The 14,014-nt window shown below is 33.4% G+C and overlaps 2 protein-coding genes across 5 annotated transcripts in view; both read right to left on the bottom strand.

The window, feature by feature from the left end:
* Positions 1-14,014, bottom strand: part of LOC128989947 (sialic acid synthase-like) — a 123,326-nt gene that overhangs the window by 34,664 nt on the left and 74,648 nt on the right. Inside the window, exon 1 of one of the 4 annotated variants that reach the window (XM_054412133.1) lies at positions 2,985-3,092. The exons of the other annotated variants lie outside the window; for them this stretch is intronic. The gene's annotated coding sequence lies outside the window, so the exon portion shown is untranslated. Of the gene's footprint in view, positions 1-2,984; positions 3,093-14,014 lie in introns of those variants that run through there. 4 annotated transcript variants of the gene reach the window in all.
* On the bottom strand, positions 755-2,991 carry LOC128989940 (zinc finger protein 888-like). Its single transcript, XM_054412104.1, has one exon. The coding sequence runs from the start codon at positions 2,832-2,834 to the stop codon at positions 1,452-1,454; it is 1,383 nt and encodes a 460-aa protein (XP_054268079.1). The 5' UTR covers positions 2,835-2,991; the 3' UTR covers positions 755-1,451.

Genomic DNA, 14,014 nt, shown 5'->3' with positions numbered 1-14,014 from the left:
TTCCCATTTTTGACCCAAAAAACATAAAATTTTGCAATTTCTTTCCAAACCATTTTGTAGAGCTTAAAAAAACAAATAATTTAGTATATTGAAGCGTTATTATGCGCCTAATGGTTACGGAGAAAATTCCAAAAAATTGTAAATTTAAAATTCCCATGTTATTCTTATGGAGAATAAGTAAACTGTTGTAGTTTGCTTGTTTATGAACATATTTTGATCAAATTTGGAAAATGTTTTTATTTCTTACTAACTATTAACATTTTACAAAAAAAAATAGTTTTACCCTCCCTGATGCAGCAAACCTAAGTACTTGTTAAACTAATTCTATTTAAATCGGGAATAAAAGTTATATTTTTAAGTAGACATTTCAGTGTACATCCAATCAGTCAAATGGAAATTCGCTTAGTCTGCAGGTTTGCTGCGGCGGGGGTATTTGTATATTAACGACGCCACTAAGGCTGAACGTCTGATGATGGCATGGATATGCTGAAACGGCCGTAACAATGTTTAACTTCTATGAGCTGATTGACGAAGGTAACCTTCTTTATTGATTTAGTCACAAGATCAGCTCAGGGGTTAAAAAATATGGATTTTAATAATTATAAGTTACCAAAGAGGAGTAGAATTCCCTATAAAAAGAAGGATCCATTCCAAAAGGCTGTGATATATATATATATATTTTAAACCCAAAGACAAAAAAACTGTTTAATTAGAATTAAGGGTAGGTTTAAGAATATACCTTTGATTAGCTTTATTCGCTTTTTGGATTTAAAGGATTTTTACATAGACACTTGTAAGGTCTTTCGCCGTTATGTTGGTGTCTTCATATTGTCTTTTGATGCATCCACATTTAATACACTTGGTGTCGCTCCTGTAAGAACCAAGGTATGTCTCATAATATTGTCTTTGGATGCAGATTTTTCAAATGTTTTGCACTCATAGGATCCCTCTTCTGTATGCAGCAATGTATGTCTCTTAATATTGTCTTTGGATGCAAAAGATAGTTCACAAGTATATAGGGTTTAGGGTATAGGGGTTATAGGGTTTCTCTTCTGCATGAACCATTGCAATATGTTTTTGCATATAGTATTTTCTTGTGAAGGATTTTTCACATGTAGAGCACTTGTAAGGTCTCTCTCCTGTATGCACCAATGTATGTCTCTTCATGGCAGTTTTAGACGCAAAGGATTGTTCATATGAATTGCAATCATACTCATAGTATGAACCAATGGATGTTTCTTCATTTCGCTTCTGGTTATAAAGGATTTTTCACATGTAGAGCTCTTATAAGGTATATCTCCTGTATGAACCAACGTAAGTCTCATCATATTGTCTTTGGATGCAGAAGATTTTTCAAATGTTTTGCACTTATAGGATCCCTCTTCTGTATGCAGCAATGAATGTCTCTTCATATTGTCTTTGGATGCAAAAGATAGTTCACAAGTATTGCACTAATAGGGTTTCTCTTCTGTATGAACCATTGCAATATGTTTTTTCATATAGCATTTTCTTGTGAAGGATTTTTCACATGTAGAGCACTTGTAAGGTCTCTCTCCTGTATGAATCAATGTATGTCTCTTCATGGCAGTTTTAGACGCAAAGGATTGTTCACATGAATTGCAATTATACGGCCTCTCTTCTGTATGAACCAATGAATGTCTTTTCATTTCACGTTTGGTTTTGAATGATTTCCCACATGAACTGCACTTGTAAGGTCTCTCTTCTGTATGAACCAATGAATGACTTTTCATTTCACCTTTGGTTTTGAATGATTTCCCGCATGAAGTGCACTTGTAAGGTCTCTCTCCCGTATGAAGCAATGTATGTCTCTTCATATTGTCTTTGGATGCAAAAGATTTTTCACATGTATTGCACTTAAACTCTTCTGTATGCAGCAATGAATGTCTCTTCATATTGTCTTTGGATGCAAAAGATAGTTCACAAGTATTGCACTTATAGGGTTTCTCTTCTGCATGAACCATTGCAATATGTTTTTGCATACAGTATTTTCTTATGAAGGATTTTTCACATGTAGAGCACTTGTAAGGTCTCTCTCCTGTATGAATCAATGTATGTCTCTTCATGGCAGTTTTAGACGCAAAGGATTGTTCACATGAATTGCAATTATACGGCCTCTCTTCTGTATGAACCAATGAATGTCTTTTCATTTCACCTTTGGTTTTAAATGATTTCCCACATGAACTGCACTTGTAAGGTCTCTCTCCTGTATGAACTAATGTATGTGTCTTCAAAAAGGAGTTACTAGAAAAGGACTTTCCACATGTAGAGCATTTGTAAGGTCTCTCTCCTGTATGAACTTTTGTAATATGCCTTTTCATAGCGCCTTTGGTTTGAAAGGATTTTTCACATGTAGAGCACTTGTAAGGTCTCTCTCCTGTATGAACTAATGTATGCCTCTTCAAAAAGGAGTTAGTAGAAAAGGACTTTCCACATGTAGAGCATTTGTAAGGTCTCTCTCCTGTATGAACTTTTGTAATATGTCTTTTCATAGCGCCTTTGGTTTGAAACGATTTTTCACATGTAGAGCACTTGTAAGGTCTCTCTCCTGTATGAACTAATGTATGTATCTTCATATCGCATTTGGATGAATACGATTTTTCACATGTAGTGCACTTATAATGACACTCCCCAAGATGTATCAACACGTGTCTTTTTACATGGTGTTGTTGGAAAAAGGCTTTTTCACATGTCAAACATTTAAAGGGACGCTCTCCTGTGTGATATAATATATGTAGCTTCATCACGGATAGAGTTGATCTAGTTTGCTTACATATTGGACACTTGAGAAGAACATCTTTAGGGCAAGTTAACATTGTTCCTTTTGCAATTTTATCCCTTTGAAACTTGTCACATAAGCTAGTAACTATTTAGAAACTCAACAAATCAGAGGGATTTGTTCGTATTTAACTAGAAACCTTGTTTGATGGCCTTCTTAAGTGGCTAGTAGTTACATGATAGGCTACCTCTCTCGAACTCAACATTGAATCACCTCATAGTCAAATCTTGCAATGCACATTAGGTATTTAACAATATACTTGAGGGATTTTCCTTTTTCTCTTGTTTTTCCCTTATTCTTCTATTGTATTTTCAACCTATAACAAAAAAGTTTACTTAAACTCAAATTCTACTTAAACAAAACTAAATTGCTGAATTTAATTTGTGTAGGGGAAACATAAGATTTAGAGTGGTTCTTGAAAGTATTAAATCGGCGGTTATATCAATTAATTTTTTTTTAAGTGGTTAAACTATATTCTCCTCTAAAAAAAACATTTTTATTACAAACCATAGACAGACATTTGATTGCTGAAATAATAACTTTGTAATATAAGATGGTAAGTCTAGGTTTTCCGCTCAGCTTGAGTTCTGTGAAATTTGGGAATCCTCTAGGCAGCGTTAAGGCTGTAGATAACGCTATATGCTATTAGGTGTGTCCGCTATATAATGTATATTCTTAATAGTTTTACCGTCTTCATGTTCACATGACCATGTAATGTGTGTTTCTGATCATGGTTCATCAAGGGATTGTTTCGCTGTTTGGGTTAAATATGGCTTTAAGCTATGTTTCCACAGGATGCGGAATCTCCGCCGTGCGGTGTGATTTTTTCCGCTGCGGAATTAAAACGACACTGGTTTAATGGAGTTCCCATGTGTGCGGTTCCACTGACTTGCGATTCCGCATCCCGAATTTTCGGTTCCGCATTGCGGAGAAATCATACTGGTCTGAGAGCAGTAGTAGTGCGGATTCCGCCAGCGGAGAAGAGCCATCACATATTGTCACCGTGCAGTTTCATTATGTCTTATGCTGTAAAAAGAGTAATACTGTATATATTTGAACGTTATGGACTCTGAAACCACTCGACAGATTGTAATGAAACTCTCAGGCATTATTAATCATTATTTAAGGATGGCTTGTGTGAAGTTTGGTGCAGATTCGTCAAAAGGGCTCCGCCCCAGTGGCTCTGGAGTTTCCCATGTTAACCTTATGAGTACTCATATTTAAATGGAATTCAAGAATCTTAACAGCTGTTCCAACTAAACATTTTGATTCTGTGATGATCAATAGTATTAAAAGGTTACAAAATGTACCAACAGGGTGCAGCACTATTAATTGTCTAAATGTAAACTCGAGAACGAGTGCACCGAATTGAATGATTCATTTTTTGCTGTGTTCCTTAGTGCCAAGGGAAGGATTTTATGTAAGGAAATTTATATTCCATCCAACCTTTATTGAGTAATTTGATTTATTTTTTTTTCTAATGTCCTTTACATTAGCATTGGAGGAAAATGTTTTCATAAACTGTGGGATACAATAACAACCAAAACCTGAAGGCGAGTGAGCGCAGCGAACGAGCTCCAACCAGCGAGCAAGGAATACCACCGAAAGGTGAGTGAGCGTAGCGAACAAACTTAAACCAGGACAAAGATTGAGTGATGCAAACTAGCTCATCTTGAAAATGAACGAGCATTTGACATAAAACCACATTAGGACAGGACGTCTGTCGGGCCAGCTAGTATGTAAGAAAAAACTATCATCAGAATTAAACACAATCATAAATCCTATTTTAATAAACTCTAAACAAAAACAATCAACTGTAAACAAAAGTATTTTAAACATGTGATTTTGATACATTAAGCAACATTAATTAACACATGATTTTAGACTGCAGATTTCTGTTAAACTAGGTTGCACAGCTTGAAAATCAATAAACGGTCTTGGTAATCTGTGAGACATGTTTGACCTTTCCCACCCAAATGAGTTTTGACCTTGTAATATGTATTTACAACAACAATCTTAGTGGATCTTGGAATAAAAACGGTGAATGAAATGGTTTGAAAACACTCCAAAATAAAGGCAATTAATTTTTTAAGATACTTAAAAATAAAACTAAATGAATAAACCGAATAAAGTATTTTTTGTATGTTTTAAAATATTCAAAATTATTTTATGATACAAAAATACATTTTAGTTAGAAGATTTTACTTAGCGAAACACAACGGCGAAAACCCGACTCTAATAGCACGTTTTGTTCTAAAGTTAAGATTTTTCTAAGTCTAAATTAAATCAATGACATTCCATGGTAGAGATAAATTTAAATACTCAAGGACTATTTCCCGAATGAATGGCGTTCGGCGATAAGGGACCTTTAAACCGATAAGATAACGGAGCACCTCATTCATGCTATCTCTTTAAATGTTTAAAAACCTACCTCACTTATTGTTGCTATTTTATCAACATTCGCAATGCCGTCATTTTTGACTCCGTTGTCCGTTTGAGGTCGGGTTTGTGGCATTGTATTGTTCTAAATAAGACCTTTAATTTGAAGTGCAGATACCTGAAGAGGTACCAGAACAAACATTTTTTTTATCATCACTGAATAGTGTTTCAAAATAATATTTTGTAACCACTGAATTTGTCTACCCATGCTGCTCCACAGCGTTGAAATAAATATCATATCCGAGAAATAATCAAATTTAAGATTTTTGATTAGCGGTCACGTATCACTAAAACTACCATATCTCAGTTAATACTTGTTCAATCTTCTTTTGGTAGCTTTGTCTAGTTGTCATAAATGTTTGTGCAAAGTTTCAATTTCGTATGTTTAACCATTCCTTATAAAAAATTAATAACTTAAAAAAACAAAATGGCGGCTGTGTGAGTAACTAAGGACTTCCGGACAATTTAAATATGATATTTAGGTATGTTAAGTACCCTGGAACAATGCCCTAAAATATTGGTAGAGAGTTCCGGGACACCCTATAGATCAACGATTATAAAGTAGCACCTATAATCGCAACAACGATTTTCATCAAACTAACTGTTAAAATAAATTATCATACTAATACATTTAACATAAACTGTCGAAAATGGTAGACCTGACGAACAATTATCCTGAGATGTTTGGGTATCAAGTGTTAAATGGGATCTCGTGATTGAAACCCCTTAAGTTGTGTTAAATAAATAGCAAAAATAGGCCCCTTCACTGTTTCGATTCTTAAATATGTCACTTCGATCACTGTGACTTGACACTAACAAAGATAAAAGATCGACAACATCATCACCAATGTCATCATATAGCATCAAAGCCAAAAGGGCTTTCCTCTTTCTATCCATACTCGTCGCTAGTTTGGACAGAACTGAATCTCCGCAACGTTATTTTCGCAGTCTGTAGAACCACCCCTCTAGATTTTTCGCTGTGTAATTTTCCGCTGCGAAAAATTACGCACCGCATGGCGGATATTCGGCATCCTGTGGAACCATAGCTTTATGGCACTTTGCCTGGAAAATCACCAAAATTCCATAGGTTTTTGTGGATGATATAAAACGAGTGTAAAATACATACTACTAAGTAATTCATATAATTTATTGTTCAATGAAGGGTTACGGGGAGAATTGTAAAAACCGGGTTCACATGTTATTTTAACAAAACAACGGTTATTGCTCTACTTAATATGAAACTAGGTATACAAGAGTTATACATATCAAATATGATGAAATTCACAAAGCATACATAGGGGTTGCGGCATTATCATTTATAAAAAAATCTAAATGCATTGGTGATTTGGCGGGATTTGAGGAACCCGGACCCTCAGCGACCAAAAAAAATTTTAATCAACTACTGAATGATACTCCAAAATGATTGGATATAAGGGAGTTAACACATAAACAAATATTTAAATTGCAAAAGTCTGCATAAATAAGAATTATTTTCAAATTAAAACCACGCCAATCCTGTAAAAAAATATTTAAAAATTACCAATTTATGACTTTTTACTCAATTTATATTTATGAAACATTACTATTTTTAAAGAACAATTGTGAGGAATTCTGGAAAAATGGTGAATTATGTGAGAAGAATTATGATGTGAGAAAAATACAAACATTTTCTTCTACTTTCCACCAAACAAGGTTTTATGAAAAACATGTTTATTACAACAGAAGAAAATTATTTCAAACTACCAACTGATATTCAAAATCTAAAATTAAAAGAATACAAAAGAAAATTAAAACAAATCCTTACTGAAAATCCAATCTACTCTATTGAAGACTTCAATGAAAAATGCATCAACATTTAAAGAGTTTTATTTAATAGCATACCTAATTGTACTGTCGATACAATTTATATTGTCAAGACAATAAAGTATTTATTTTATTTATTTATAATATAATAAACTTCACAAATCATCATAGATCATGAGAATGGGCTTACACATGAGGGTAAAGTCATCATTGGGTAAAGTATAAAATTTTAAAATTTTATATTCTAAAAACCTGAAAATTACATGGGTTAGTGAATCTGTTTGAAAAGAGCTAAAGAACATAAACAAAGTAGCACTGTATATCGCCATAGACAAAAATATCGCATATTTTATCCCTCAATAAAGGATTACATAGGTATCGGTAAAAAAAGTACCCAATGAAATTGAAAGTGACTACTTTTAATGAAAATCCACTTTTAATATGATTATATAGTAAGAGAGTGATCACGTATGTATCCATAATATTATGATGAGTGTAACAAGTAATTCTGGCCAGACTACAAACATAAACAAAAACATGCTTTTTACAAGGTGTTGTATGGCGTAATATTTGATTTCTTTGCCATTTCAGATTCTGAAACCTTCAAAATTCCATGGGCTTAGTGCACGTGGTAAAAATAGCTTTAAAAGCAAACTAAGTTGGTTATGGCATCTGTTATTCCATGATGAAGAGTCACAGAGGTAGGCTATAGGTAAAAATTGTATCCCATGATATTTTAACCCAGCATGAAAAGAAAAGTGTAAACATCCTGGCCATATCATCAAAAAAGGCTTTCATAGAGAGTTGTGGTGCAAATCTGAGTGTTTTTGTATTTGTTAACTCTGAAAACCTCCAATTACACATACCTTCATGCTACAATACGTGTTGGAAACTTATAAATATATTGTAGAAAAAAACTATTTGTTTGAATAAGGGTTATAGAGAAATTTGCCAATACACATTCATATGTAAATGTACCATTTACCAAAGTCATTATGCGGCTATGTATAAGGAGGAGTTGACAAGGGATCTTGATAACTCTATTAATTTGGTTTAATCATTGTTAATACAATAAACATTCCTTTAACAGGTTGAGTTTTATGGTTTTACTAACTGTCTTGATTAGATCATGTGACCAGGCTTTTATAGGGCGAATATGGAGCTTTTTTCCTATTTATCAAGAAAACATCCAACAAAATTTCAAATATTTTCGGTTCTACATTTTCTTTAATGACATTAATAAAAAAGTTATCAAGATTCCTTTTCTTAAGTTTGCTGACAATATAAAACTTTTTTGGAAAGTTGCTTCCCTCTATGACTTTGAATCCTTGCTGAAGGCTCTTACCAAAGAATATGGTGAATCTTACAAAAAAAAAAGTTGAAAACCTTTAGCATTTAGCAAAATTCTCCGGATATTGAATATTTCTTATATTCTTATTGACTCATCGTCATAAGAGTTTGGGCCAGACATTCACCGCATCTGTGCCAATACCTCTGGAATTCAGGTCCGTGAAGTTGGCGTACCCATATTAGCGTATCCACTTTTGATCATACCAATCGTTAGTTCATCGTTAGTTCTCGATAGTTCCCGAATTTTTTCGTTAGTTCTCAAAAAATAAAAAAGTTATAGCCGATTATAAGTGGGTACGCTAACTTCACACTTCCGGGTTCTAGCACGCGCCGTATTCTGAGGAGAAATGTTTACATCTATATACCAATCGTTAGTTCTTCGTTAGTCCTCGATAGTTCCAAAATTTTTTCGTTAGTTCTCAAAAAACAAAAAAGTTATGAGGCATACAAAGTGGGTACGCTAACTTCACAATTGTACAATTTCCAGCGGGAACAGTTTTTTTACTATAAATGCCTATATCTATATACCAATCGTTAGTTCTTCGTTAGTTCTCGATAGTTCTCCAATATTTACGTTAGTTCTCAAAAAATAAAAAAGCTACGAGGCATACAAAGTGGGTACGCTAACTTCACAACTATACAATTTCCAGCGGTCACCGTTTTCTGACTATAAATGCTTATATCTATACACCAATCGTTAGTTCTTCGTTAGTTCTCGATAGTTCTCCAATATTTACGTTAGTTCTCAAAAAATAAAAAAGTTACGAAGCATAAAAAGTGGGTACGCCAACTTCACAATTATAGAATTTCCAACGGGCACAGTTTTTTTACTATAAATGCCTATATCTATATACCAATCGTTAGTTCTTCGTTAGTTCTCGATAGTTCTCCAATATTTACGTTAGTTCTCAAAAAATAAAAAAGATAAGAGGCAAACAAAGTGGGTACGCCAACTTCACAATTATAGAATTTCCAGCGGGCACAGTTTTTTTACTATAAATACCTATATCTATATACCAATCGTTAGTTCTTCGTTAGTTCTCGATAGTTCTCCAATATTTACGTTAGTTCTCAAAAAATAAAAAAGTTAAGAGGGATACAAAGTGGGTACGTTAACTTCACAACTATACGATTTCCAGCGGGCACCGTTTTCTGACTATAAATGCCTATATCTATATACCAATCGTTAGTTCTTCGTTAGTTCTCGATAGTTCCCCAATATTTACGTTAGTTCTCAAAAAATAAAAAAGTTACGAGGCATACAAAGTGGGTACGCTAACTTTACAACCATACAATTTCCAGCGGGCACAGTTTTCTGACTATAAATGCTTATATCTATATACCAATCGTTAGTTCTTCGTTAGTTCTCGATAGTTCTGTAATATTTACGTTAGTTCTAAAAAAAAATAAAAAAGTTACGAGGCGTACAAAGTGAGTACGCTGACTTTAAAATTATAAAATTTCCAGCGGGCACCGTTTTCTGACTCAAAACGCTTATATCTATTTTCCAATTTTTAGTTCTTCGTTATTACTTGTTAGTTCCCCAATATTATTACTAGTTCTTAAAAAATAAAAAGGCAATAAGGTCTTAAACGTGGTTATGCCAACCTCACACCCAAATCATTCCTAGCGTGCACCCTTGTCTGACTAAAAGTGCCTGTATCCTAATATTAATCGTAAGATCTTGATGGCTCACCGATTTTTTTGTTAGTTCTAAAAAAATTAAATAAATAGACGTATAGCCAGTAATGAATAGATAAACTTATTTAATACTTCTGATTTCCAGCACGCACCTTCATTCAACGAAAAATGCTTACAGTATACTACTACAGTAGAACCTCTTTAATCCGAACTAATTGGGACCAGGGGTAGTTCGGACTAGTGAATAGTTCGGATTACAGAACATATTGTTGTTTTTACATAACAATAGCTAAAACATGGCTAAAATTGATCTAAATTATTTTGGGAAAAGTGAAAAAAATGTTTTATAAATTAAAATACAGTGTTTATTTAATACAGTAGTAAACATGGTGAATAAAAAGTACTGTAAATTAAATACAGTATACAATAAAGAACTGCTGTACTGTGTATAGAGTACAGCAATGAGGGGTTCGGATTAGTGGACGTTCGGATTACGGGGGTTCGGATTAAAGAGGTTCTACTGTATACAACTAAGTAAATATTGTCTCGACCCCGCCATACCCAATACGCCATGCTAGTAATGTGTTGTACACATTTATTCCATCCACCACTCCAGTCTCCAGTTTGTTCAAGTCCGTATGACCTTCCAGTCTCGATCCGTGCAACTGTCACTCGTTACGTGTTACGTTTAATGATGTAATTTTATAATACTAATACCGAACACAATCAAATATAAACAATACAAACGATTAGTTCAATTAACCAAACAGAAGTTCTTTGATCCTACATATTTTATCTGCTTAGTCCAATTCAAATAATCACTGCTTATAAATTACTTTATACCATTTTACTTAGCAGACTCTGGTTTTCATTTTGATGGATAGTTTATTTTGTTTCCATGATGGACTTTTTATAAAATGCACTTATTCACACAACTAAGTAGGTATAAATATGATTTCATTGCTTATCTAAAACCAATTTTTGGAAGCGTTGTCTTTTTTGGATGTTCTAATTAACTGAACATATTTAACTGTTAATCATTTTGATACCGTAATCAAAATTATCACTCCTAAAAAATAATCTAACCGAGTGACACCTGCAACTACTATTGGGGATATCACAGATAAGCGCTATCCTGGAACTGATAAGCAATCCTTTCTCTTCGAGAGAATCATAATGTGATAGTTATTCTAATGTCAGTGTTACTTTGATTTTCATTGTGTGAAGATGAATCAAATTACAGTGCATGGAACTAAAAATTGGTATATAGATATAAGCGTTTTTAGTCGGAAAACGGTGCCCGCTGGAAATTTTATAATTTTGAAGTCAGCGTACTCACTTTGTATGCCTCGTAACTTTTTTATTTTTTTTTAGAACTAACGTAAATATTGGAGAACTATCGAGAACTAACAAAGAACTAACGATTGGTATGTAGATATAATCATTTATAGTCAGAAATCGGTGCCCGATGGAAATTATGTAATCGTGAAGTTAGCAAACCCACTTTGTATGCCTCGTAATTTTTTTTTTTACAACTAACGTAAATATTTGAGAACTATCGAGAAGTAACGAAGAACTAACGATTGGTATATAAATATAAGTATTTTATTTAGAAAACTGTGCCAGCTGGAAATTCTATAATTGTGAAGTTGGCGTACCACTTTTTATGCTTCGTAACTTATTCATTTTTTGAGAACTAACGCAAATATTGGAGAACTATCGAGAACTAACGAAGAACTACCGATTGGTAAATAGATATAAGCATATATAGTCATAAAACGGTGCCCGCTGGAAATTGTATAGTTGTGAAGTTAGCGTACCCACTTTGTATGCCTCGTAGCTTTTTTATTTTTTGAGAACTAACGTAAATATTGGAGAACTATCGAGAACTAACGAAGAACTAACAATTGGTATATAAATATAAGCATTTTTATTTAGAAAACTGTGCCCGCTGGAAATTCTATAATTGTGAAGTTGGCGTACCCACTTTGTATGCCTCGTAGCTTTTTTATTTTTTGAGAACTAACGTAAATATTGGAGAACTATCGAGAACTAACGAAGAACTAACGATTGGTATATAGATATAGGCATTTATAGTCAGAAAACGGTGCCCGCTGGAAATTGTATAATTGTGAAGTTAGCGTACCCACTTTGTATGCCTCGTAACTTTTTGGTTTTTTGAGAACTAACGTAAATATTGGAGAACTATCGAGAACTAACGAAGAACTAACGAAGAACTAACGATTGGTGTATAGATATAAGCATTTATAGTAAGAAAACGGTGCCCGCTGGAAATTGTATAGTTGTGAAGTTAGCGTACCCACTTTGTATGCCTCGTAGCTTTTTTATTTTTTGAGAACTAACGTAAATATTGGAGAACTATCGAGAACTAACGAAGAACAAACGATTGGTGTATAGATATAGGCATTTATAGTAAAAAAACTGTTCCCGCTGGAAATTGTACAATTGTGAAGTTAGCGTACCCACTTTGTATGCCTCATAACTTTTTCATTTTTTGAGAACTAACGAAAAAATTCGGGAACTATCGAGAACTAACGATGAACTAACGATTGGTATGATCAAAAGTGGATACGCTAATATGGGTACGCCAACTTCACGGACCTCTGGAATTCTCAAAATGATCCCTTGCTCAGCTGCTCTGCAAGACACTGTTTGAGCACCTGACACTGTTTGAGCCTATTTATTGAATGAATGAATGAATGAAAAAATGAATATACGATTATTTCCACATAATGTATACAGAAAGAATACATACTTTTCAATACAAAATATAATCACAATTACAAAATATAAACTAAGGCTAAGAATAAAAAAGAACATTTCTGTATTTCTGAAGACCAGTTACCTGAGTGTATCAACCATGTGTCAACATATAATGTGCAAAGTTTGTATATTTATAAGAGCTTTAATTCCAGCATTCATATGAGTTTCTTAATTGTTCCGTCCATGAATTAAAAGCCATTAAAAAAATCATGATATATTTTTTTAGCGATGAAACATTCTAAAACGTATCAATATGCTTTACGTTATAATAGCTGTCAAAATGTCATGATGATTACATCAGTTTCTTTGATATAATATGTTAAAGTAGTCCGTTGTTAGAAAAGTGCCGAAAACCCTATACTTCTTTCATTCAAGTCGCTGAAAGGCTGATTTGAAACAGCATAAAAAATTTGAACACGCATAAACAAGATATAAATTTTTATAAATATGATTTAACTTGTATTTTTATAAGTATACTGGTTACGTTTCAACAACACTAGAACGTGTAGTGCCTACAACCGAACTACGCAACCTCTGCAGCCACTTCTGGCCGAGACTGTACCGTTGGACTTAATGATATTTAGTCCTTATGAAACTCCTCTGTTTATTTGATATTTTAACGTTCGTCCTAGTGAAATAACCGTTGGACTTCGTGAAATTTGGACTTTGTGAAACAGTGATTATTTGAATGTTATAGTGTTGGAATTATTGAAACGCTCTGTTTATTTGATATTTTAAGGTTGAACTTTGTGAAATAACCGTTGGACTTAGTGAAATTTGGACATTGTGAAACGGTAGTTATTTGAAAGTTACAGTTTTGGACTTTTTAAATTTTCATTAAATATTTTAACCGTTGGACTTTGTGTAACTTGGAATTTATGAACCACACCCTCTAAAACATATAAATTTGTAAATTTGCATGTAATACATACAGTATAGTGTAATACATTTATTTATATGATGCATGACTCAAGTGATTTTTGCAAAATAATGCTAGGGAAAAGTTGGAACCCTTAATGCAAGAGTAAAAAAATATAAAAAAAGTGTTTTTGGTTTTTTTTTAATAAATTTACTGTATTGCACTTTTTGCAGTATTCATTTGTTGTTCAAGCTACGTGTTATGAGTACAGACCTCTCTATTTTCACCCTATGCTGTAAATAAAACATGTGATTTTCCGTTTATATTTTTTTGTTATTTCA

This window comes from Macrosteles quadrilineatus, unplaced genomic scaffold (genome assembly GCF_028750875.1).
Source record: "Macrosteles quadrilineatus isolate MER2022 unplaced genomic scaffold, UCM_ALF_1.0 Scaffold_1__1_contigs__length_201487025, whole genome shotgun sequence".
Lineage (NCBI taxonomy): Eukaryota > Metazoa > Arthropoda > Insecta > Hemiptera > Cicadellidae > Macrosteles > Macrosteles quadrilineatus.
Note: the sequence above shows the minus strand (reverse complement) of the source record. Positions and strands in the feature narration are given on the sequence as shown.